Below are 20,884 nucleotides of genomic sequence, written 5' to 3'. Positions count from 1 at the left end.
ACTGACCCCTTTGCCTGCTAAACAGAGTAGAGAGAGTAAAGACAGTATCTAAAAAGTAAAGAAAGTAAAGACACTGAAGTATAAAGAGCACAGAGTCATAGAATATAAAAAGCAAGAAGAAAAAATCTTAGGAGTATAAAGAGAGTAGAGTCAGTAACGACAGTAGCATAAAAAGAGAGAGGAGAGAGTAAAGACTTTTAGTATAAAGAGAATAAAGACAGCAGAGCATTAACAGTCAGGATAAAAGGTAGAGGCCGAAAGAAAGCCAAGCCAGTAAAAGCAATAAACAGTGGACTCACATGTTGTGCAGCACACACCAGCCGCAGTGGGGATCCCCAGAGCTCAGGCACTCTCCACAGGTGGAGTACTGTTCACATGACTCGATCGGGACCCGTGTCACCTGGAACACACAATCCACACAAATATCATAACACATGAGTCAGACTGCACTTTACAACAGGCTCGCTGAGCCAGCACACACTCACAGAAGATGCTTCACAGCACACTTCACAGCACACAATCACAGCCAGCACACTCTACAGCACACACTCACAGTCAGCACACTCTACAACACACACTCACAGCCAGCACACTCCGCACACACTCACAGTCAATACACTTTATAACACACACACACGGTCTGCACATATTACAACACCCTCACATACTAACACACTTTACAACACACACTCACAATCAATGCACTTCACACACACACATATGGCCACGGTTCACCTGGACTTTCTGTTAGGCCACAGGCCAGATCCCACCCCAGAAGCCAAGCTGTCACATTCAGAGCAGTTACTTTTATAGCTGTATCAGCTTATGTTCTGCTCTTTTTATTCTTAAAAATGTTGGCAAACATGAAATTTCACTGCCTCATTGGAATGTTGATTTAACTTTAGATTAACAGTCAGGTTAATATAAGATATTCAGGTTGAAAGATTCCATAGCCAATGATAAGAAACTGTTCAGGCAGGTGATTAAAGACTGATTTGTTGAATGATGTTTGGTGGTGGACACTCTGATAACACAATACAACTGTCATTATTTCATACATACTGTATACAGGACATACACCTTTCACTCATCTGCAATTAGAAATGGCAAATAATTTGGTGAAAAGCATCAAAGAGTCTAAAAAAATGAACAAATGTGTACATATTATTAGATATTAATGCATTAAAAACTATTGGGTTTTCAAGCCCGAAGGAATGTTGATGCACTATTTGTGAAAGTTGTGCAAACATTTGCAAAAGACATTAGAACAACTGCATGCATAATCCTAACAGCAGCTCCACTCTACTTGCTGCAGTTCAAACAACTGTTCCCAATAAACTACGGATTTGTGCTCCATCACAGAATGTGAAAGTTTCTCGTTGCTTGTAAAAACGGTGTGAATGACAGATGCAAGTGCTAGTGAAACTCAACAACTGCCAGACTTTCACCGCCTTATATCTTTCTAACCCCAACAGGGGTGTCAGCAGCTGAGGCACAGTTGGTCAATGGAGCTCTTCACCATGACAGCTCCTTTGTGAGTCAGGTACAGTGCACATGCTCACAAGCAAACAGGGGGACTGTACAGACGCTGCCACAAAGCAAGCACCCTGTGAGTGCAGAGTGCCATCGTTGGCCTTTCGCGACAACAGACACGTTTGAATCAAATGCATGTAAGAAAGTGAATGATTTTGAAAGTCAAAGGTCACCATGTTGAAAACTCTTGGTAGGGTCTCAATATCAACAGGTATTTATCCATGGTATCTTAATATGCTGTGCCGGTTTAAAATACATTTCATTAAAGCAAGAGGAATATACAACATCTTGTATCAAAAATCAATTTTCTGTTTAAACTCTGTAATTATATACCAGAGCAAAACCATTTTTAATGATCTTGAAGTTCTGCAAACACCTAATCCATTAGTTAAATTTAGTTATAATATAAAATGTAATTTTATATTATAATATGCATTAAAAGAACCATTTCCTGCTTTTCCAGTAAAATTAAAATCTCTATACTAATTATACTGCTGTGAAACAATTTTATAGCGTGATTGTTTTTACAAATTTGCAGGGGAAACTTCAAAGATATCAGGAATTAAAAGAGAAGGAATCATTTGCACCACAGGCAGAGGATAAAATATTTTCAAACCATCATTATCATTATTGATTACTGTTGTTGTCTGACTTGCCTGAAGTCATTTTGTTGTGTTCTTGTACTGATGAGCCTGGGTGATTTGGCCAGTTTGCTGTTTGTTATGCTCACTACCATCTTTTAGGGTTCACCTGTAAATGCACTTTTGGAGTTGCTTTACGCGGTAAAACAGAGCTAAATGCTAACCTGTGCTAATCAATCTCCTGCACACGTACTGTGCTGAAAGCCGATTAAAAGCAGATGCTTGCTGTACCCTAAGTCTCCTGGTTTTGTGCTTGCGTTTCAGTGTGTTTGTGTCTGTGTGCCGTTGCAGCTTTTGTTTTTTAATCATTTGTTGTCAAGCAGAGGAATTACAATGCTGAGGAACAAAGCAAAAACACACGGTTTCAAACGGCTGTGTCTGGCAGTCTGGAACTATCTTTTTTTAGCCCTTTTATTCCTCCACCTTTGCAGGACAACTGATCCGTCAGTCTAATGACAGGCAGTGCGTTAACCGCAGAGCCGTGAGTGTGCTCTGAGAGCAGGCTGGGTACGATGTCCTCCGCACAGGCCCAGTGGTGTCACTCGAACTGCTGTGGCTGCCCATCGCGAGGACTCTAGTGAAGATGACAGGCAATGTTATCATCTAGAGAAGATAACATTCTTGGCCATCACTGTGAAACAGTAATGGCACCATACCGGCCACAGAAAAATGCCCAAACTCACTGCTCATAAACTGATAACACTTCTGCCACTATGACAATTTTAACATATCCAGCAGCCACAAACTATTACCAAATGAAGACTCTCTGATCACTTATCCAGTAAAGGCACTTGCCTGGAGCGCAGGTTGAGCTCTGAGAGTCTGAGCCTGGATCATATCACTAGGCTGACTGCGATGGGATTCTCCATGTGGCTGCACAACACTGGCACGAAACCACAGAGGGTAAGGCTGGGATTAGTTAGCCAGGCCTCTTGCAGAGAAGGATGTCATGCGTCTACAGCTGGCACCAAATCTCTTGCATGGAATTTGGAGAGCTTGCAGTCTCAAAAGATGAATGGATGGGCAGTTGGAGCATACACACACAAAGCATTAGGACAAATAAGAAGACAAGAAAGGTTGCCAACAAGTGGAGGACATCCAACCAGTTTGGTAGATAGTAGCTAATTGATCTAGGGATCTAGTCCAGGTGTTTCACAAAAGAAATGCCCAAATATGGATTAGTATCTTGTTTCAAACGGTGCATGGATCACATCTGAAAAGAGGTGAGTATACAGTAGGTGTATTGTAAACCAGGTCAGCTCTACAGGTCTACATAAATATTATTCACAAAGTGCTGATGTTGACATTCTTGTCGCTCTCGGATATACAGTATAACAGCTCTGGGAAGCTGATGACATAGTGAGAGATATATCAGCTACTACAGTACGTCAAGACAAAAAAAATGAATTGGAGATGCATGTCCTCACAGGGTGAATGCACACATGTGTGTTTCATTCATATTCCCAGATGTAAGCAAAATGAAAGAAGTACTGTACAAGGCAAAATTAAATTGACCTAAATCTGCTTGAAAAAGCTGTATGTTGGTCTTGGGGAAGGGAGCAATTTTCCTCATACTTTTAACATTCTTTATCTAATTCCGTGAATTTACAATGTAATAATGAACAAACAAAAGGTTCATTCAAAGGGGTGTGTTCAAAAAACAATGGTGTTGATTGGAGATGGAAAGGCACAGACGACTTTCAATCAGTGCCTAAGAAGTACTCGGTAGCTCCTTTGCAATCTCCACCACTCAGCAAACAGAGGGATCATTAAAACCTTGCCTTTACTGATACTGCTCCCTCTGAGACTACCAGCTCTCTGAAAGTCATGTCTGAGTGCCTGGTGTGAGCCTGCCCTGAAAGACTTTGGAAGCTCTTCTTTCTTTAATTATCACTATCATCACCACGTGTAACCCGCGCCAATCCTATAGCAATCAACACTGATGTCTGCATTTCTCTGATGTGCCCAAAGCACCTGTTCTGTTTTCTCAGGCACGGGTTTTGAAAATATATACAGTAGCCCAGCAAACTTAGAAAGGCTAGGAAGCAAATCTAAAAAAACTTAAATAAAAAGTTGTTCTTTAGATGCCACAATTAAGTATTTTGCTCAGTAGTACTGTTTTGAATATTATGTTATTGGTATCAGAAATATAAGAATTATACTGGATTTTTAAAATCAATTAACTCAGTGAGAGAGCTGGGGATTTTTTTTTGACGACAGATCACTGGAAAAAGTTCTCTTAGCCACTCGAATTTGGCATCCTTTATTAAAGCTTACCATCTTTTCCAAAATTCAGCTACAACACAGTTGCAATATAGGCTACCATCAAGTGCCATTTTCAACTCCAGTACAATACGGTACAGACACTTGTCATTCTTCGGTTACAACCACTATATAACAGAGGCCCATGTCATTTCTGAAGTAATGTTGATTCATAACATTATAAATTGCTACAATTATTACTAAATTACAGTACAATGCACTATACACAACTGATCAACCGATCAACTGAATTACAACTTCAACACAGAACACTGCAGACCTCTATCATTCATAATCCTAGCGATTACTTGTGAACACGTTTGAGATGACATTGGGAACAAATGCGGTCAAGTAGTGCTGCTCTTATAGCAATTGTAAAAAAAAGATTCTTTTTTAAAAGGAATATATTATTTCCTTTAAAGTTGAATAGAGAGGGAGGTATATTATGTGAAAACAGAAACTAATGACAAGAAACATGAATTGCTAGATATGGCATTCTCCAGTACCTTTAATACTGCAACCCAGAAGACAGAAAAGGTTATGTACTGTACATTCAGTACATTAACCCCAGCTATTCTAAAACACCACAGCAATGTCACACATCACTATCACTGGTAATATCTATTCTGACCCCCCCTCCTTCAGTCAGCCTGGGAGAGTGGACTCTCTAAACAAAGAGGAACATTGAGGGAGTTATATTTAGTTGTGAGGGAGCAGGCAGAAGAGGTCACGATTGATTTTGTTACGTGAGTGAGCCAGGTGTCTCAGGTCATTAACCTTCCAACTGCCCCTGGAAAGAGAAAGGGACTTTGGAGGGAGGGGATAAGCCCAGGCAATGGGAGAGCACTTGTTAGAGTTTCAGCTAATCAGCTGGCAAGCAGAGAAGGGGCAGTCATCATTAGCACAACACCGTACAGCAGAAAACCTTTCACCCTGTAAAGACGATTGCTGAAACCTCAGCACAATTGTAGTTGGAAGAGACACCTCTCCGTACAATAGCAGCGATCGGATATTTTCACAGAAGCAAGCCAAACATGCCCACCATTCAGAAAGCAATTAAACGGTTTTCTGGAAATTATAAACCGGTGATACTTATGTGTGGGAAATGGTTTGTGGTGTCAGTTATTTCGCTAATCTAAAGATATTTACGGTAACGGTAAGAAACATATTACCTGACATAAATACACTGACAGATAGATGCACATAACTCATACTGTGTATAGATACAGGGAGCTCAGGAGACGTGTGCACTGTTGAGCAAGGTAAATACAGGTCATGACCTCTGACATGGATTTCATCCAAGGTTCCATTCCTACTGTATACTGTATGTAACGTTGTGTTTGCTCAACAGGACACATTCACAATGCAGTTGTTTTAATGGGGCAACTTACTTTGCAAGTAACCAGATAGATACAGAGATGATAAATACATTGATAAGAAAGTTAAGATAAAATGACAGCACCTTGATCTTGAAGAAAGAGCAGACTATGCGATTTTTTTGCATGTGGTGCGAGCTGTGAGGGTGCATTGCGATCGTCAGCAGTGCCGTGCTGCATCTCTCTGGCTTTGGGACAATACAGCTGTCGGCCAGCACGCTCTACAGTCAATCAGGGCAGATGAAGCTGTGGTCTGCCACACAATGGGGGCTGTTCTCAAAGGGACAGTGTATGTTTATGTGCATCGTGGGGGTCTTGACAGAGTTAACTGTGAACGCCGGGCCAGTTGTTACAGAATTGAAATCAGGCATGAAAAAAGTGAAGCGAATGGGGGAGGGCAGCAGACCTAGACAACAAGTGTGACAAACTGAAACAGGAACAGAGCAGAGTCAACAGCCTGCTGTATCAACAGTGACTGACAGTGTCAGAGCAAGGCAGGGCCCTTCCAGGTTAATTACCAGTTTTCTGCTTCATGCCTAATGTATACAGTATTCCAGTAAAAAAATAATGAAATGAAATAAAAAAAATGAGAATGTGCTCTGCCAATAAGAGCAAAAGCACAGTTTTTTTTGTTGGTGGTGTTTTAATAAGAGCAGCTCTCTCCAGCACATCCCAGAGTCATTAACATAGCACAGTTCGCCCCAGGCACTGCTGTATCAGCTCAGGGTGACTGAGGCGCCCTCTGGCACAGTGTGCCTCATCCCACACACACACACTGTGTCAGCCTGGGTCAGGAAGAACTGACATAACACTGGGAAGAAGGGGTGGGGGGGGACATAAAGGCAATGCCAACAAAACAAAAACACTGCCACCTTAGACAGAATGTTACCTTCACCATGCACACAGAACACAGAAATAAAAAGTAAACAGGTGGGTGAAAAAACACAGATGGATGGATTAGATAGAAATGTATTGAAAAATCAATTTCTAAATTTGGAAAACTGCCAGCAGATGCGCAATATTACAATGTTTGTATTTTGTATATTTAGAAAGAAGCGCTCTCTAAGGTACATACTTGTTCAAGCAACAAAACAGAATTGCAATTCAAGGGGCTAAAATGATTATAGTACAATGTGAGTGTCAAAAGACAGAAGTTGGCACTACTACAAAAGACGTTTTTTACACAGCTTTCTAGATAGCTTTTCCACACAGAAATATGCAGCAGAGGAAAGTAACTGCAGCAAAAACATAACGTGAACACATTTTTCCGTTGCCATGGTGACAGGGGAGTGCTGACCCCCCAGGATGACCCTGGGAATGGGCCATAAACAGCTGGCACCACTGGGAGAGGCAGTGGCTCTGCAGTTCAGCTGTACAATCTATTTTTAATGAGAGTGGGGAGGACTGGAAAGATCTTGGCCACGTCACTGGAATTAAACACATTGATCATCTACCAGTTCACACTTAGATTCTCTGCTCCACAGCCAGAAAGTTCTGCTCGCCACAATGTCACATCTCCTCCTTTCTCTGTCTCTAACAGGCCTCACAAACTTCTCTGACTGAGAATACACTTTAATCAGTCCTATACACTGACAGTCCTTAAAATGACATTTTAAGAAATTAAATAAAAAGCACAGGTTGTACTTTCCATCAAAAAAAAACTTTGAGCAAAATGACTATTTCTTTATCTGTTGTCCTCCTGTTTCAAAGTAACCAGGTTTTTTCCTCCAGAAATGAGAGTTGAACAAAGAGAACAAAATATTCAGCACAAACACTACAGCACTTCCCACTTATTGACATGACCTTTAAAATGTGAAGTAAATGCAATTACAGAAAATCAGGGCCTGAAAGATGATGTGCTTTCATTGCAATGAAATCAAATAACATTTGATTAAAAAATGAAACTTGCCAGTAGGGCGTCTATGTGCTGATTTTGGAATGTAATTGATTGAGGAAAGTGGAATTAAATATTGTGGCAGAGCAACGTACATAATTTACTATGCTACAGTGCATTTCAATGTAATTTTACCAGTCACTACTAGAACAGCCGCCTTGTTTCATTTTTATGTCACTGACCTCTCTTAATGTCTGCAATAAAGCATACATTCAGTATTTGCTTTTGTAATGGATGCCATTTTCCAGTGCACAATGCAAACTCCCACACAAACAGTATAGCTTCACTTTGGAGCCAGTATCTCCTTATTAAGAGATCCCCTATGCTATCTGTTAATAAGAAGATACTATAAATATAGGGATATACAGTATACAGTATGTCTATCACCTACTGCAGCGGATACCCACATACTGTAGGTGTTTCTTCATGTTTTAACTCTTTGTAAGACAACTCTTCAAAGAAATTAGAACTCTTTCCAGTCTGTGATGGATGTATTAAGCCCTTAGTGAGAAGAAAAGATATTCAGATAACTGTAAGGGTCCTTTATATCTGAAAAGAGGACAGAAAATATTTAAAGACACAGTATTGCTTTAGAACTTGTAGCTCTTCATCCACGGGAACTGAGTTTTGAATCTGAATGAGAAAGCTTCACCTTTCCTCAAGTGTGACTGCCGGGGCTCATATCAAGAGTGTGCGATGGCACAGAATCTCCCATAGGAAGGTTTTTGTGTTGACTCTGCTTTTTCCTAGACGAGCAGATTTAGCAATGCAAAACTGCTCAGTCCAGACCGCCAGAAGCCCTTTTTATGAAGCTAAAAAAAGAGCACAATACAGTCCGCCCCCTACCCTTGCCACAAAAACACACACACTTGCCAACACATTTCTCTGAGTTCAGCAGGGAGATCATGCCCCCTGGCACAAAACGACCTAGTGGCATCACAGCAGAAACTAGGCCACTACCAACACTCTGCCCTGTGCTGTGGTCCTGCTAGTGACGGCACACTGAAGTGCTTCTTTTCATGCTCTTGTATCTCAGTGTACCCTGTCACAGTGCCCACAGCGTGCCCATTCATTAATGCCAGAGGCTCGAGAGTTTCCATTAAAAGCTAATCTCTCCCTTTTTGCCCATTCACACAGAAATGAGAAGTAATATTCAGGTTCATTATTTCAAAAACCAAATCAGCATTTTTTATTCAAAAAGGTCTCTGATAACACACATCACCACAGTTTTTGGCTATTTTAATCAGCTGATGTAATAAGGAGTCAATAGACACCGCTGTTCTAGGAAGTCATCTCACTGGCTTGCTGTGTGGCAGGAGATCTGCACAAGAGCCTCGGTGCTATTTTGGTGCTGATGAAGAAGACAGGGCTGCAAGCTTAGTCACTCCAGGCCTTATTCCCAGTAAAGAAGCTCCAGCAGAGGCAGCCCCAGGCTGTCTCTGAGTCCTGATGGACAGATACACACATCCGCAAAAAGCAAGAAGAAATGCATTGCACTTGCAAAGAGGAAGTGGAAGTGGGGCAGAGAAAAAGAAAGATGACAGAGAAAGAGAAAGAGAGGCAGGAAAAAAACAGAAGGACTTGGTGGTGGAGGAGACAGGTCTCAGAATTAAGGGTACTGTAATTTTGATACTGACAACGGCAGACAAAAGAGGTTATTTTGTCAATAATGGGTAGCTCAGCAGTTGTAAGGGTGAGTTTGTTAATGATTCAGATTTCTAAAGTAGAACATCCAAAACTGTTACATAGTTTGCTCACCAGGTGGCACTGCTATTTTGGCAAGTAAATAGCTGTTAATAAGCTTTTGTATTTTTGTCTTCCCCTTAGATTTGATTTGTGTCCTCATCATATTTCACTGATGATTTTGAAGACATCCACAAGGATAACTTTGCTTATTGTTTTAATAATTGCTTTCCTAAATCACTCTTTTTCTAAATCGTATTATTTATCTCCATAATATGAGAAGGTCAACAAAGCTCACAGCCCCCATGGACAGTTTGAAATAAAAAGCACATCACTTGTCAGAAGGTGACTTTGTGTGCATTTTTAAAGGACCACAAAAATTCTCCACAGAGTTTCTTCCATTCCACACTTGCTTTCAGGGCTCACCTGAACAAATAGCCGCAGCCCTGTCTATTTTCACTCCAAAACGCGGCTCTTGCTCCCTTGGTCGTCTGCATCTGTAATCAGGATTACTCTGCCAGTCTTATGACAGGGTTTCTGCAATGATAGATGCTGCCACACTTTAACAAGCCTCACTGCCTCAGAGCGCCTGTACGGCACCACTGGGCCCGCACAGATTTAGCACTGGTGCCGATTTAATCCCCCTTCTTCCTCCACCACTTAGCTTGATCCTTGCTCAAAGAGCAGAGCAGCAATAATACATAAAAAGCCCCAAAACAAAAGCTAGACAACAAAACATTTAGAAAACAAGATATGGAAACACAAATCAAAACATATAATCTCGAGCGCGGCACCTGTCTTCTCGCGCACTTCAAAGGGGAACAAGTGACGCTCATCAAAGGCTCCATTTTCTACGGTACTTAGGAGTGCTGTCACTGTCTTAAACAGGCTGATGATGTGAAGGCTGGCTTTTGTAGTCGTCGAAGAGGAACTGGGAGGAAGGAAGGCACTCCGAAACGATCCTGACAGCTCACTTTGCCTGGCAAGAGGAAGAGTGCCGCAAATCATAGCGGACGCCCCCAAACCCCAGACCCTCGTCCCAGGCAAAGGGCGATGGCGGACAGGGGGATCTTTTGGTGGGACGACCCCAGAGATAAGAAATGAATAAAGCCCCACAAACTGCTAGATTGTGCATCTCAGCAAATGGGGGAAAAAAATTATATGATAAAAAAAATCAATAAAAAACACATTAATAGAGAACAAATACCCCAGCAATAAAGCGCACCGTGAAGGAACCGCATATCAGCACAGCTTATTCTTTCCTTTCACCCTGTTTTGCTTTTGAAAATCCAAAAAGTCTTTGACGTTTAAAAGGTTAAGTGCCTGAAATTACACATCAACTGAGTCACCGCAATGCCATTCAGTTTTGCCAGCCCGCGCTCTTTAGGTTTAATATTGAAAAAGCTGCAGTGACATTTAGCAGGTGTATAGAGGCGCTTTGGAGAATAAAGCCCTTATCCTGGCTGCCTTTTAACTCTCCCACAGTGAGCCCAGAGTACAGCAGGCAACAGCATACCAGGACAGTCCTTGAAGACACTTCACTGTTGGGTGGTTGACTACGGCCCCATCACTACATTAAAGCAAACTGAAATTAATTCATTATCTGGCCCAGCCTACAGAGCTCTCAACTAGATACTCACAGCCACTCAAAAATGTCCATTTTGTAGCTTGCAATTTGACAGCAAATATTTCTGTTTCCTCACAGAAACCCAATTACTAGGTTCAGTGCCAAGTATTATATTTCTCTTTTGTTGTGAACAAAAATGGAGACACACGTTTTTACAGGACACACGGCACAAGTACTTCTGTATTTCTTTCCACAATGCATAGAGCTGTGGAATATGATTATGTCAATTTGATTTGCACAAATGCTTTTCGTTCTCTGTTGGGAAAAGATGAATTATAATCTGACTTAACTCTAGGAGAACTTTCCAGTTGTTCAGCTCCAGCACAAAACCTGCTCGAGTGTTTCTACTTCCAATAAAAATCACTTAAGTGAAAAAATAATGTATAATTTTCATTCCTGTTCTATTTTTTTCATTAATTGGAATTTTTAACTTATCAATAATAATGAGCAAATCTTTAGTGTCATCTGTAGTCATGTGGCCAGTCTGAAGTCCTTTGTTGAGTTTACAATGTATTAAATTATTTACACTGTAACATAGTACATGATAGTTAATTAAAAGTCCACTATAGTTAGGCATCAGGAAAGCCAAAAAATGGCAGAGACACTGAAAACCTAAGCACCAATGCACTTGGAAAGGATATATTTACCTGTTCTAAACTGCATCCATTACACAGAGTTTATATGAATGCAGGGCTTTCCTATATACAGTACATAGAGTAAATCAGTGTTTTTCAATAGGCATAGCATTATGCCTTCAGAAATTAACATCTGCAAAGGAGCTCTGGAAAAGTCACTTAAGAGAAAAATAAAAACTGAATAAATCAAATGTTGTTTACATATTTGGTTTGTGAAATAACCAAAGCATACACATGAGACAGAAGAATGTTTATGTGGGGTGAAGACTCACATTTTCAGGTTTGAAGGAAATTAAAAACCAACAGCAGAGAAAGTCTAAAGCTGAGCAAGAGCATTATCAAATCTTGCCAGGATGAGTCAACTGTGAACTTTGAGGGAACCTCAGATTAAATGTTTTCTTTTGTTTGGAATATTCACAAAAGAACAATAAAATAATCAATTAAATGTGCTTGGGCTGATGTGTACAGTATGTGTGTGTGATTCCAGATTGTGATGCTTATGTTAGTGTGTCATGGGATGGAACATGTTGAGAAACACTGAAGTATAGAAATTTAAATTCTACCTGTTTGATGCTCAGTAGTGTTTGAAATGCCACTAGAAGACATTTTGGTCAAGAGCTGCATTTACTCTCCCCAGTTCAGACCCCTCTTAACTGAACGGACAGACAGAAGGGGAGGGGTGGAGATTCCTCCCAAGACTGATGGTTCGATTCACAAACCTGCATGTGAGGAGTTAATAATGTAAAAGAACAGACAATAATCCACAGGCCTGTCTATTCAGGGGCCTTCTAATTGCTTTTCTCGCCTCTGAGTCCTCAACGGGGGTCCTGGGAGAGCAGCAGGGAATCTGAAGGGGTATTGATTGAGAAGTCAGGACAGACAGGGGCATTTTAACCCGGAGATGTACTCTAATAACCCCCAAGCATGCTTGCTGTCTGCAGTGTGTCTCACCGATGCAAGGTAGCTTCGTGCTCCCACAATAGACACACAGAAACAGAAACAGGTACATTGTAGAGTGCCAAGGTTTAAGCTTGTACAGTATATGTAGTACACACTAAACACCAAGATAAAAGGGAGAATCCCCACTGCAAGAAGAACATGGATCACTTTAGGTCTGCAAAGACACTTAACAAATTCTTTCTAATACACCATTAGAAAACACTTTTAAAAGTCTAATATATCTTTGTTTATGGGGTCAGCTTAGCAATAACCTATGATTGTTCCCAATGCATTTCCATTCTACTCGCACCCACTAAACTGTGTGCATCTCAGGTCCAAATCTAGCTCTGCTCACTCAAGAACAATAACGAAGAACCCACTCCATCCACTAAAAGCAGAGCAGATGGGATTTCTCTGTGTCTTGGTGACAAATGACTGTGACAGAGCCACCATTAATCCTTCTCAAGTCACCTTTAGAAGGAGGCCTCATTTTCAGTTGCGTGATCTAAAAAAATGGTTAGTCCAGTACTGCCGCAAATACTGCATCCCGTTTGACAGTGCGCTCAGTTAATATTTTGTGTATGTAAAGTACAGTATATGAATGCATTGTTATTTATGTCTTTCTTTTCTGATCCTTTCTGTGAATACATCTTCTCCTCATTTCTCAGGGCAGATCAGTGTGTTGCCAGCTTAGCCCTCAACAGTGTAAATTCTACCCTTCATCACACAGCAGTCTTTTTCAATATCACCCTGGAAGGCAATAATCTACATTACTATAACTATAGCTATTAGTGTTGTTATTATTACTATTACTGCTTCCAATGTTTATAACAATTATTGAAACAGAGAGACAGGCAGACAGATATGAATTATGGGGATGTGAATATTAATTAGCTCTTGCATTTCCACAAGCCTAGACAACAGAACCATGCAAGCAGCCTCTTCATTCTGCTTACATAAAGTTAAACTTATCAGCTATGACAGCTGTTTCATTTTAATTAGGGAACATCAGAGTTAAAAAGCTAACTTTGGCCAATAAAATGCAATGCATCTTACTGTACATGGAAAGCCTTTCAGGGTCACTGTGTCTCCTTCAAGTGTTAGCAGTCATTATAGATCAGTTCTGCTTCCTGGTGTTGTGAAACAGTCAGAGATAATTAATATTCACATTCCAAGTGCAACTTCCAAATGGATCCACTAGAAACTAGCAACTGCTTTTAAATGCTCTCTATTGGTGTTTATTGGTATGAACTGGTTTAAACTGTTTACCGGTTAATTTAAAACTACAGGTAAATGCAAACTGTCTCTTTAGATGTAATGCTGTAATAAAGTGGTTTCTGATAGGTCTGCAAATGGGCTGAACTAGAAGAAATCGGTTACCAATAGTAACCAGTTGAACCTTTTCTACTGGGATTTCCACTAGGGATCCCTGTAATTCAGAACAACTCCTTGAACATACTGTACAGTATAAAACACTTATACCAAGAAGATCATTGTATGATCATTTGTTCATTTTTTTTTAGTTTATTTTCTTTCACATTTTTCAACAACAATTCTGCCCGTAACTCCTTGGTACTAAAACATGGTATGTTGAAAGAATTCATTTGTATTGCCAACAGGGCTTTGCAATTGTGTTGCTTAGAAGAAACAAATTAAACGATACATCAAAAAAGTTAACAAGACCTCAGAGAGCAATTGCAGGAAACAAATGCTGGACAATGAGTGTTTTCCCGACTTCCGCAGAACATTTTCTTACTGAAATTACTTCTTTCGATCAGGAGAAAATAGAAGCTGCTTAATTTACAGTATTCTTTTTATGGCTCTATATTATTGTATTTGCTTTCTGTCAAGGGAGAAAGGTGTGTGAGGGGGAGCTTTTGTATCACTTGCTGTAATCCTGCATCGCCTGTGGTGACGTCAGGGAAGGCGCGATAGTTGTAGAGACAAATGAGTGAAAGAATGACTAAATGAAAAAAAAAGCAGCAAAGAGGCATTACCGTACAAACAATTGCGTCTCGCAGGAAATTGTTTACAAGTGCAGCTGTGATGCATTTATAGCTCAGACAAAGAACATATGCAGTGCTGGCAACTCGTCAGGCTCTGCAGAATGCGACACCAGGCCCTGTGCTTCACTGCCAAATGAGACCAGCTGAACTTCAGAGCCCAGACTACAGCCTCGGCGCTGTAAATTAACACACACATAGGGGCATTATTCATTCTACAAACTCCGCAGCCAAAGTTAATGGTGCTCTAAAACGGCTCATCTGTTTTTAGGGAACCTTCAAGTCGAAAACCGCCAGACAGACAGAGGCAGAGACAGACAGACACAGTGCTGCTGAAAACTGGAGTGAAATTGAGGCCGTTGCTCTTTGAAAAGACAGCTGAGCAGGGTGAGAGTGGGACAGAGAGACATTGACACAGCTCACCCGTTGTAACAGATAACATTAGGATGCAGCTGTAGTCAATGCCATCTTTATAATACCTTAGGCATGTAGAAGGAAGTATTAAGTGCTGGGAATGTATTTTGTTACGGATTCAGAATCGTCTCGGCCCAATTCACAGTCAAGCAAAGCCACAATAAATATCTGCGTATTTAAAACCATGGGCCGATGGCGTTGACTCGCAGTATTCCCAGTTGAAAAGATGCAGAGGCTGGGAACCAGGAAAGGGTTAAATGTATATTCTGCAATGGGGGAGGACAACCAGGTAAAGACTCCCATTAATGAAACAGCACCCTGGAACTGACAGATGATGACAGATTTATTCATTTGCCTCCAGTGCTGTTGTGGGTAGTGAACTGAGCAGATTTGGAGGAAGGCTGTGCCAATGCTGGGGTGTTTGAAGTTTGGGGACTAAGTTTAAGGGGTAAGAGGTGAATCTCTCAGGGCAGAAAGATGGATCTGTGGATTCAGCTTCCAAAGAGGAAAAAAAAAAACAAGCTCTGTGGTGTGACCTCCCCAGAATGGTACAGCTGGCGATGTTTAGTCTGCGCTCTGCGTTCCAAAGCTTGTGGAGTAAATATGTGTCCAGCAGAGTGTCAGAGTCAGTGTTCCAGCACCGTCGCAGTGAGACAGGAGAAACACACACTGGGTTCAGACAAACTTCACAGTTCTGGATCTTTCAGAGGTTTGTTTTCAGGCTATGCAGTTTCTCTTTTTTTGTAGGGAGGATTAATGAACAATTTTCCTTTGATTCTCGAGATACTGTAAGTGAGTGTCTTGATTGTAAATGAATTGCATCTTTCATTTTTGAGTTCCATTTCATAACCAGTCTAACTGGTGATGGGACTCAAGCATGAGGAATTACTCACAAGAATGAAAATTAAGCAGGCACCAAAATGTCTCTTTTTAATGTAATACTTTAAAACATCAGGCAAACAAATCATAGCACTTTATTCAAAACAAACATTCTTAGGGAAAGTTATAAAAGGAAATAATCCCCATTTATTAAATCCTGTGAATATGTTTTAGCCGAAGTAGAAAAACAACGAACACTCCAAGCAGTGAGTCTCCCGTCTGTTGTGAAGTGAGGCTCTACAGGGGTCCACTGTACTTTGCCCTTGTCTGACAGGCAGAAACCTGATTCCCTGAACTGGCTGTCAGATCTCAAAGTAATGTTTCTTATTTAATTGGGCTGGTAAATAATTGTTGCAATTAAAGCCTGCAATTAGAAGAGTAAGGCAGGATTATTAATTCTGAGATGGATGTCAGTAAATTCTTTAGGTGCCGACACACATACAGAACAAGTGCCATTTTAAATATTCAGGGTCACACAGCAGACTGAGAAATTATCAGAGCCATTGACAGGCGAGAACATTTTAACAACGTTTTGTTATTATTTTACACGCATGTTTTTAAAGCCTCTGATTGCTGAGGTGATACAGATGTCTGAGGATGAAACAAATCCAGTCAATGAGTGTTTTTAGTTTTAGTTTTAAATTTTCCAATTCAGAGTTAAACAAAAAAAAACGTACAAGGCAAAAGGAAGATTCTCAGCATTAGCGATAATCTTAGACGTATCTGATGGAACGTGAGGTCACCTAAGGCTGGAGATAATAATAAACTGTGAAATTCACAAGTATTAGTTGTAAAATGACCATTTTCTATCCTCCTTTGTAATTTTATGTGTTATGTCAAATTTTGCTGCTCCATATTTGATGGTTTAGAATCTGTGTTATCGGCCCCTTTCAGTGTTTACAATCACACTGTAGAGTAGATGAAAAGACTAAAGTGGACTCTAGACTCTAGAGTCTATGAAGCCTGATGAAGTCTGATGATGCCTGATTTGGGGAAACATTCTGTTACATGTCAGGCAGATGCAGACTTCACCTAATTACTGGATATTCAGTCTTCAATATTTGGAGCTAGTTAGTGCGCTTCTGGGCAAATACACTGGCTGTGAGCAGGTGAAGCCCGTTGCTGTAGGGACTGGGAGTTAAGGAACAGTTTCGCCCTCATTAATAACGCTCTGTGTCACTAGGCCGTTTTGTTTTACAGGAGATAAATCTAAAACCTGAGAGGGTTCAGAGGGCACATACAGTAGGCATTCAAACTGTGAACTAACAGCAGCAGGGACCTTTAACGTAAAAAATTCAAAACATTGTGCTAAAACAAAGTCAAGTCCACCTAATGAAGGAATTCTTCAAGTCCTGACCTGTACATACGCAAAGGTTGTGTTTCTATTTCCATATCTAAACTGGGGAAATCTTTTGCAAAACCAGATCCATAAAAAACTTTGTAAAACCTGAGATTTCTCTGCCAACTAAATGAAATGTGATCATTTACTCTGTTTTGAAATCAAATTTACCTTTTTGATTTTGCTGGACTGGCAGAACCCATGCCCCAGATCTCCCTGATGAAGAAATCCTGGGTTAATAGTGGCTGTTATATTCTAGTACATTCTAGCTCAGATCAACAGGTTTTTACTCTGTAGCACCTGCATTGAGCTTCTCTTGGAAGGTGCTGTATGTGCTACAGACATGAGTCACAGACTTCTCTCCTGGTTTACAGGTGAATAGAAAGTCCTTTACATTTGTAATACACACACTCCATGAACCAGGCTATCTTTCCTGAACACGACCTTACGTCACTGGTGCCAGATCGAACCCACGGTGTGCAAATCTGCTCCTGACATAACAGATGGCCTTACCAGCTTTATTTACTGAGCTGGTTAACCTGTGACCCCTGACCTCTGAGCAAAAGCTGTGAGAAGAAAGAGTGATGGGCCAAATTGGGAGTCAATGTCGAGTAAGAAGTGGGGGAGGGGAGAGGGCGTGTTTCATTGGAGTGAAAAGTTAAATAGCTTCATCAATAACCGTCGACAGCAGTATCGACAGTGGCATTTATCCTTATTTGTCCAGGTGTCAATAATAAGTGAAAGTGCCAGAGATACACTTCAGCAGGAGTCAGGGAAACTAAAGAGGAAATATTACCTCCCTGTAATGCCAGCTCCTGTGCTGTGCAGTCATGCTAGATAAAGGATGTGCTGCAATCTATAGGTTAAACCACAATATAGATGTTTGTAGCATTCAAAGCCCTTTAGGGGGTTTTATTAATTCTTGTCCCCAGGGAGGGGTAACTGGTTAGTGCATGTTTGCATGAACTATGAAAATCCATCATTCTAGGGAGCTAAAGAAGCTGTATTCTTTGCATGCCCTTTTACATGAAAATACTAATTTTATGTGTCCCTGGCGTATCAGTTACAGGCAGCACTATCGAATGTGGCATTTGACACGTGACAAAAATATACGCTACTATTTTTCTGCAACTTTCCATCCGTAGACTGTGGTGGTGCAAATTGGCTAAAGGCCAGTCTAATCTGTGTCAGGGCTCTGACATGAAGAATTGCTAAACTGTTTAACAGGGAACATCACACTGTAGCTGCAAAAATGAGGAAAAAAACTTCCAAGAATGTTTTGTAGCAGGAGTTAACATGTCATTCTGGGAAGTATGAGCAAAAAGTACCTTAACCATATACACCTGCTACAGTATATCATTATATCGGCCTTTACATACTGTACTGTAGATGCGTAATTACAGTACATAGGAATGCGTTCACACTAGCTGTTTAAGAAATAGCTGATCAATTTACTTTATGTAGCAGTAAGGTTTATTTTTCTAAACGTTTTTACTGGATTAGTACTGAGAGCCTTGTGATCTCCTCTATGAAGAGCTCAGCTCAACAGTTATATCGTATCAAATGGATTCAGAACAACCCTGAAAAAATTGCTTGCAAAATGATATCATATTATATATAATATTATCCATCTATTTTAAAACTGTTTTTTTAAAAGCTTATGGAAGCAGATCTATACTATTACATTATATTATAACATATGTATAGTTACAATATACTGTATATAATAACAAAAATGATCATTTCATTTTTTGGAATTCTTGTGTATTGAAGGCTGCAGACATGCGTAAATGTACAAATAAGATCGTGTAGTTAGTCAGTTCTTCTGAATGTGTTGCACAGTAACTGCTGCACTGCTACAGCGTGTGTCTGTATCAGCAGCCTGTCGCCAGTGTCTCTTCCTATTCTTTACTGTGTCTGCTGTACAGTATGTCTATCCACTGTGTCTGTGCTGCGTACGGGTCTGTCTGTGTTGTGTGCTTGAGTGTTGCGTGCTGGCTGGAGCGAAGTGTGAACAAATCCCATTTCCCTCGGCTCGATACCCCCAGAACTCATTTTCTCGTGATTCTTGAATGTTAGCCAAACAAGAAAGAAAGAAGCAAGCAAAAAAAAAGGCAAAGCAGAGATCTGGGGTGAATGAAAAAAAGGAATTCATGCATTGATTTTAAATTTCACAGCTGAGCACTTTCAGAAATTGGCAACCTGAAATTTTAGAGGCTTTTTTTCTTCTTTTTGTAATTAGCTCCAACTGGTGATGGATTTTCATTGGGGGAAACTAATAACCCTTGAACCCTTCAGGTCTGAATATTTAGAATCTCCTGGACAACAGAATTAGTAGTGAGGGGCTTGTCATTTCTTTTAGGAAGAACTCAGAACCACACTGAATTTCAGACTGAGGATCCATTTATATGAGTCCTTTGAGTCCAGATATTTTCATCCTTCTCTCTTTGAGATACTGTAATTAAGCAGCAATTATACAGAACCTTATGAATTCAGACCAATTTCACAAATTGCTTGGAAAACCATTTTTACAACAGACAAAAGCACCCTGTCGAATTTTATTGTGATCTGTGTTTTTGAGAGGATCCAAATAATGCACAAATAGTATTTCCATTATTTCTAATAGCATTTCACTGGAAAAAAATAACTACTTGTCTTAGTTCTCAAGGATACAAGTGCCACATAATACTTATAGTGTACAAAGCCCGTTGTTTAAAACTTATTTGCCATGAGCCATAAATAATGATATTAGCCATAATACAACTGTGAAAAGAAACACCTAGCACAAAATTAAGCAGACACCAACATGTCTATGTTTGGCAATTCGGCCTTGTACATCATGTATGCCGTATGCTGATATTTACAACAAGGGCATGAGAATAATTTGGAAAATCAGATAATGACACCGGTGTTGCTCATTGTAATACAGCATGCCTTTGCATTTGAGATTATTATAATCTAATAATTTATTAAAACATCTAAACAGCCTTTGAAATAGCTGATATACAGCAATCACTCATAAAAACTGTCAAGGGACTTTTACCTGAGTAGGATCTGCCATCTTCAGCAGAATTTTAAATTACAAAAGAACAAGACTTTTATTTAACATTACACCTGTGTCTAAATGTGTAGATTAGTTGAAAAGAAAAATCTGTGCTCAATCCTCTGGAATTAAACACACTGATTTCACTTCAGGGAGTTCTTTTTAATGAGGAGACTTAACAACACTGCATTGAACTGCAAGAAAGACTTAAAATCCACATTTGAATTTTATTCAAAACTATCTCCAGCAAACATTTTTGTGTTTGCAGAGCTTGTGTGTGGGAGGGAAGTGAACTGCTTGTTGTCCATCACCTGTAACAGTGTGCCCGCAGTAAAATCTCAACACAGTTTTCTTCCATTCAGACTAAGAGCACCTACAGTATTCCTCTACCACAAGGCACCTGGCTGACTGACTATCACCAGGCAGAATTGAAATAACAACTGACTTTTGGAAAATTCTTTCTCTCTAATTTTAATTCTTCCAAATTTTCACAGCAGCTTATAAAACAAAACAAAGTCAAGAAAGAACAAACAGAGAGGTCAAACATCAGGCACGGGCCATGATTTGCATGAGCCCCATATTACACACAAATGAGAGGATCACGCACAGGGCTTGT

At 40.2% G+C, this 20,884-nt stretch overlaps 1 protein-coding gene across 1 annotated transcript in view; it reads right to left on the bottom strand.

Annotated features, from left to right (window-relative positions):
- plxna2 (plexin A2) overlaps nucleotides 1-20,884 on the bottom strand; it is a 226,167-nt gene that overhangs the window by 105,070 nt on the left and 100,213 nt on the right. Inside the window, exon 5 of the mRNA XM_088919992.1 lies at nucleotides 300-400. Within this exon, the coding sequence (XP_088776118.1) occupies nucleotides 300-400 (101 nt within the window). The remainder of the gene's footprint in view (nucleotides 1-299; nucleotides 401-20,884) is intronic.

This window comes from Atractosteus spatula, chromosome 7 (assembly GCF_055471065.1).
Source record: "Atractosteus spatula isolate fAtrSpa1 chromosome 7, fAtrSpa1.hap1, whole genome shotgun sequence".
Taxonomy (NCBI): Eukaryota; Metazoa; Chordata; class Actinopteri; order Semionotiformes; family Lepisosteidae; genus Atractosteus; species Atractosteus spatula.
This window is presented reverse-complemented; position numbering and strand designations above follow the sequence as displayed.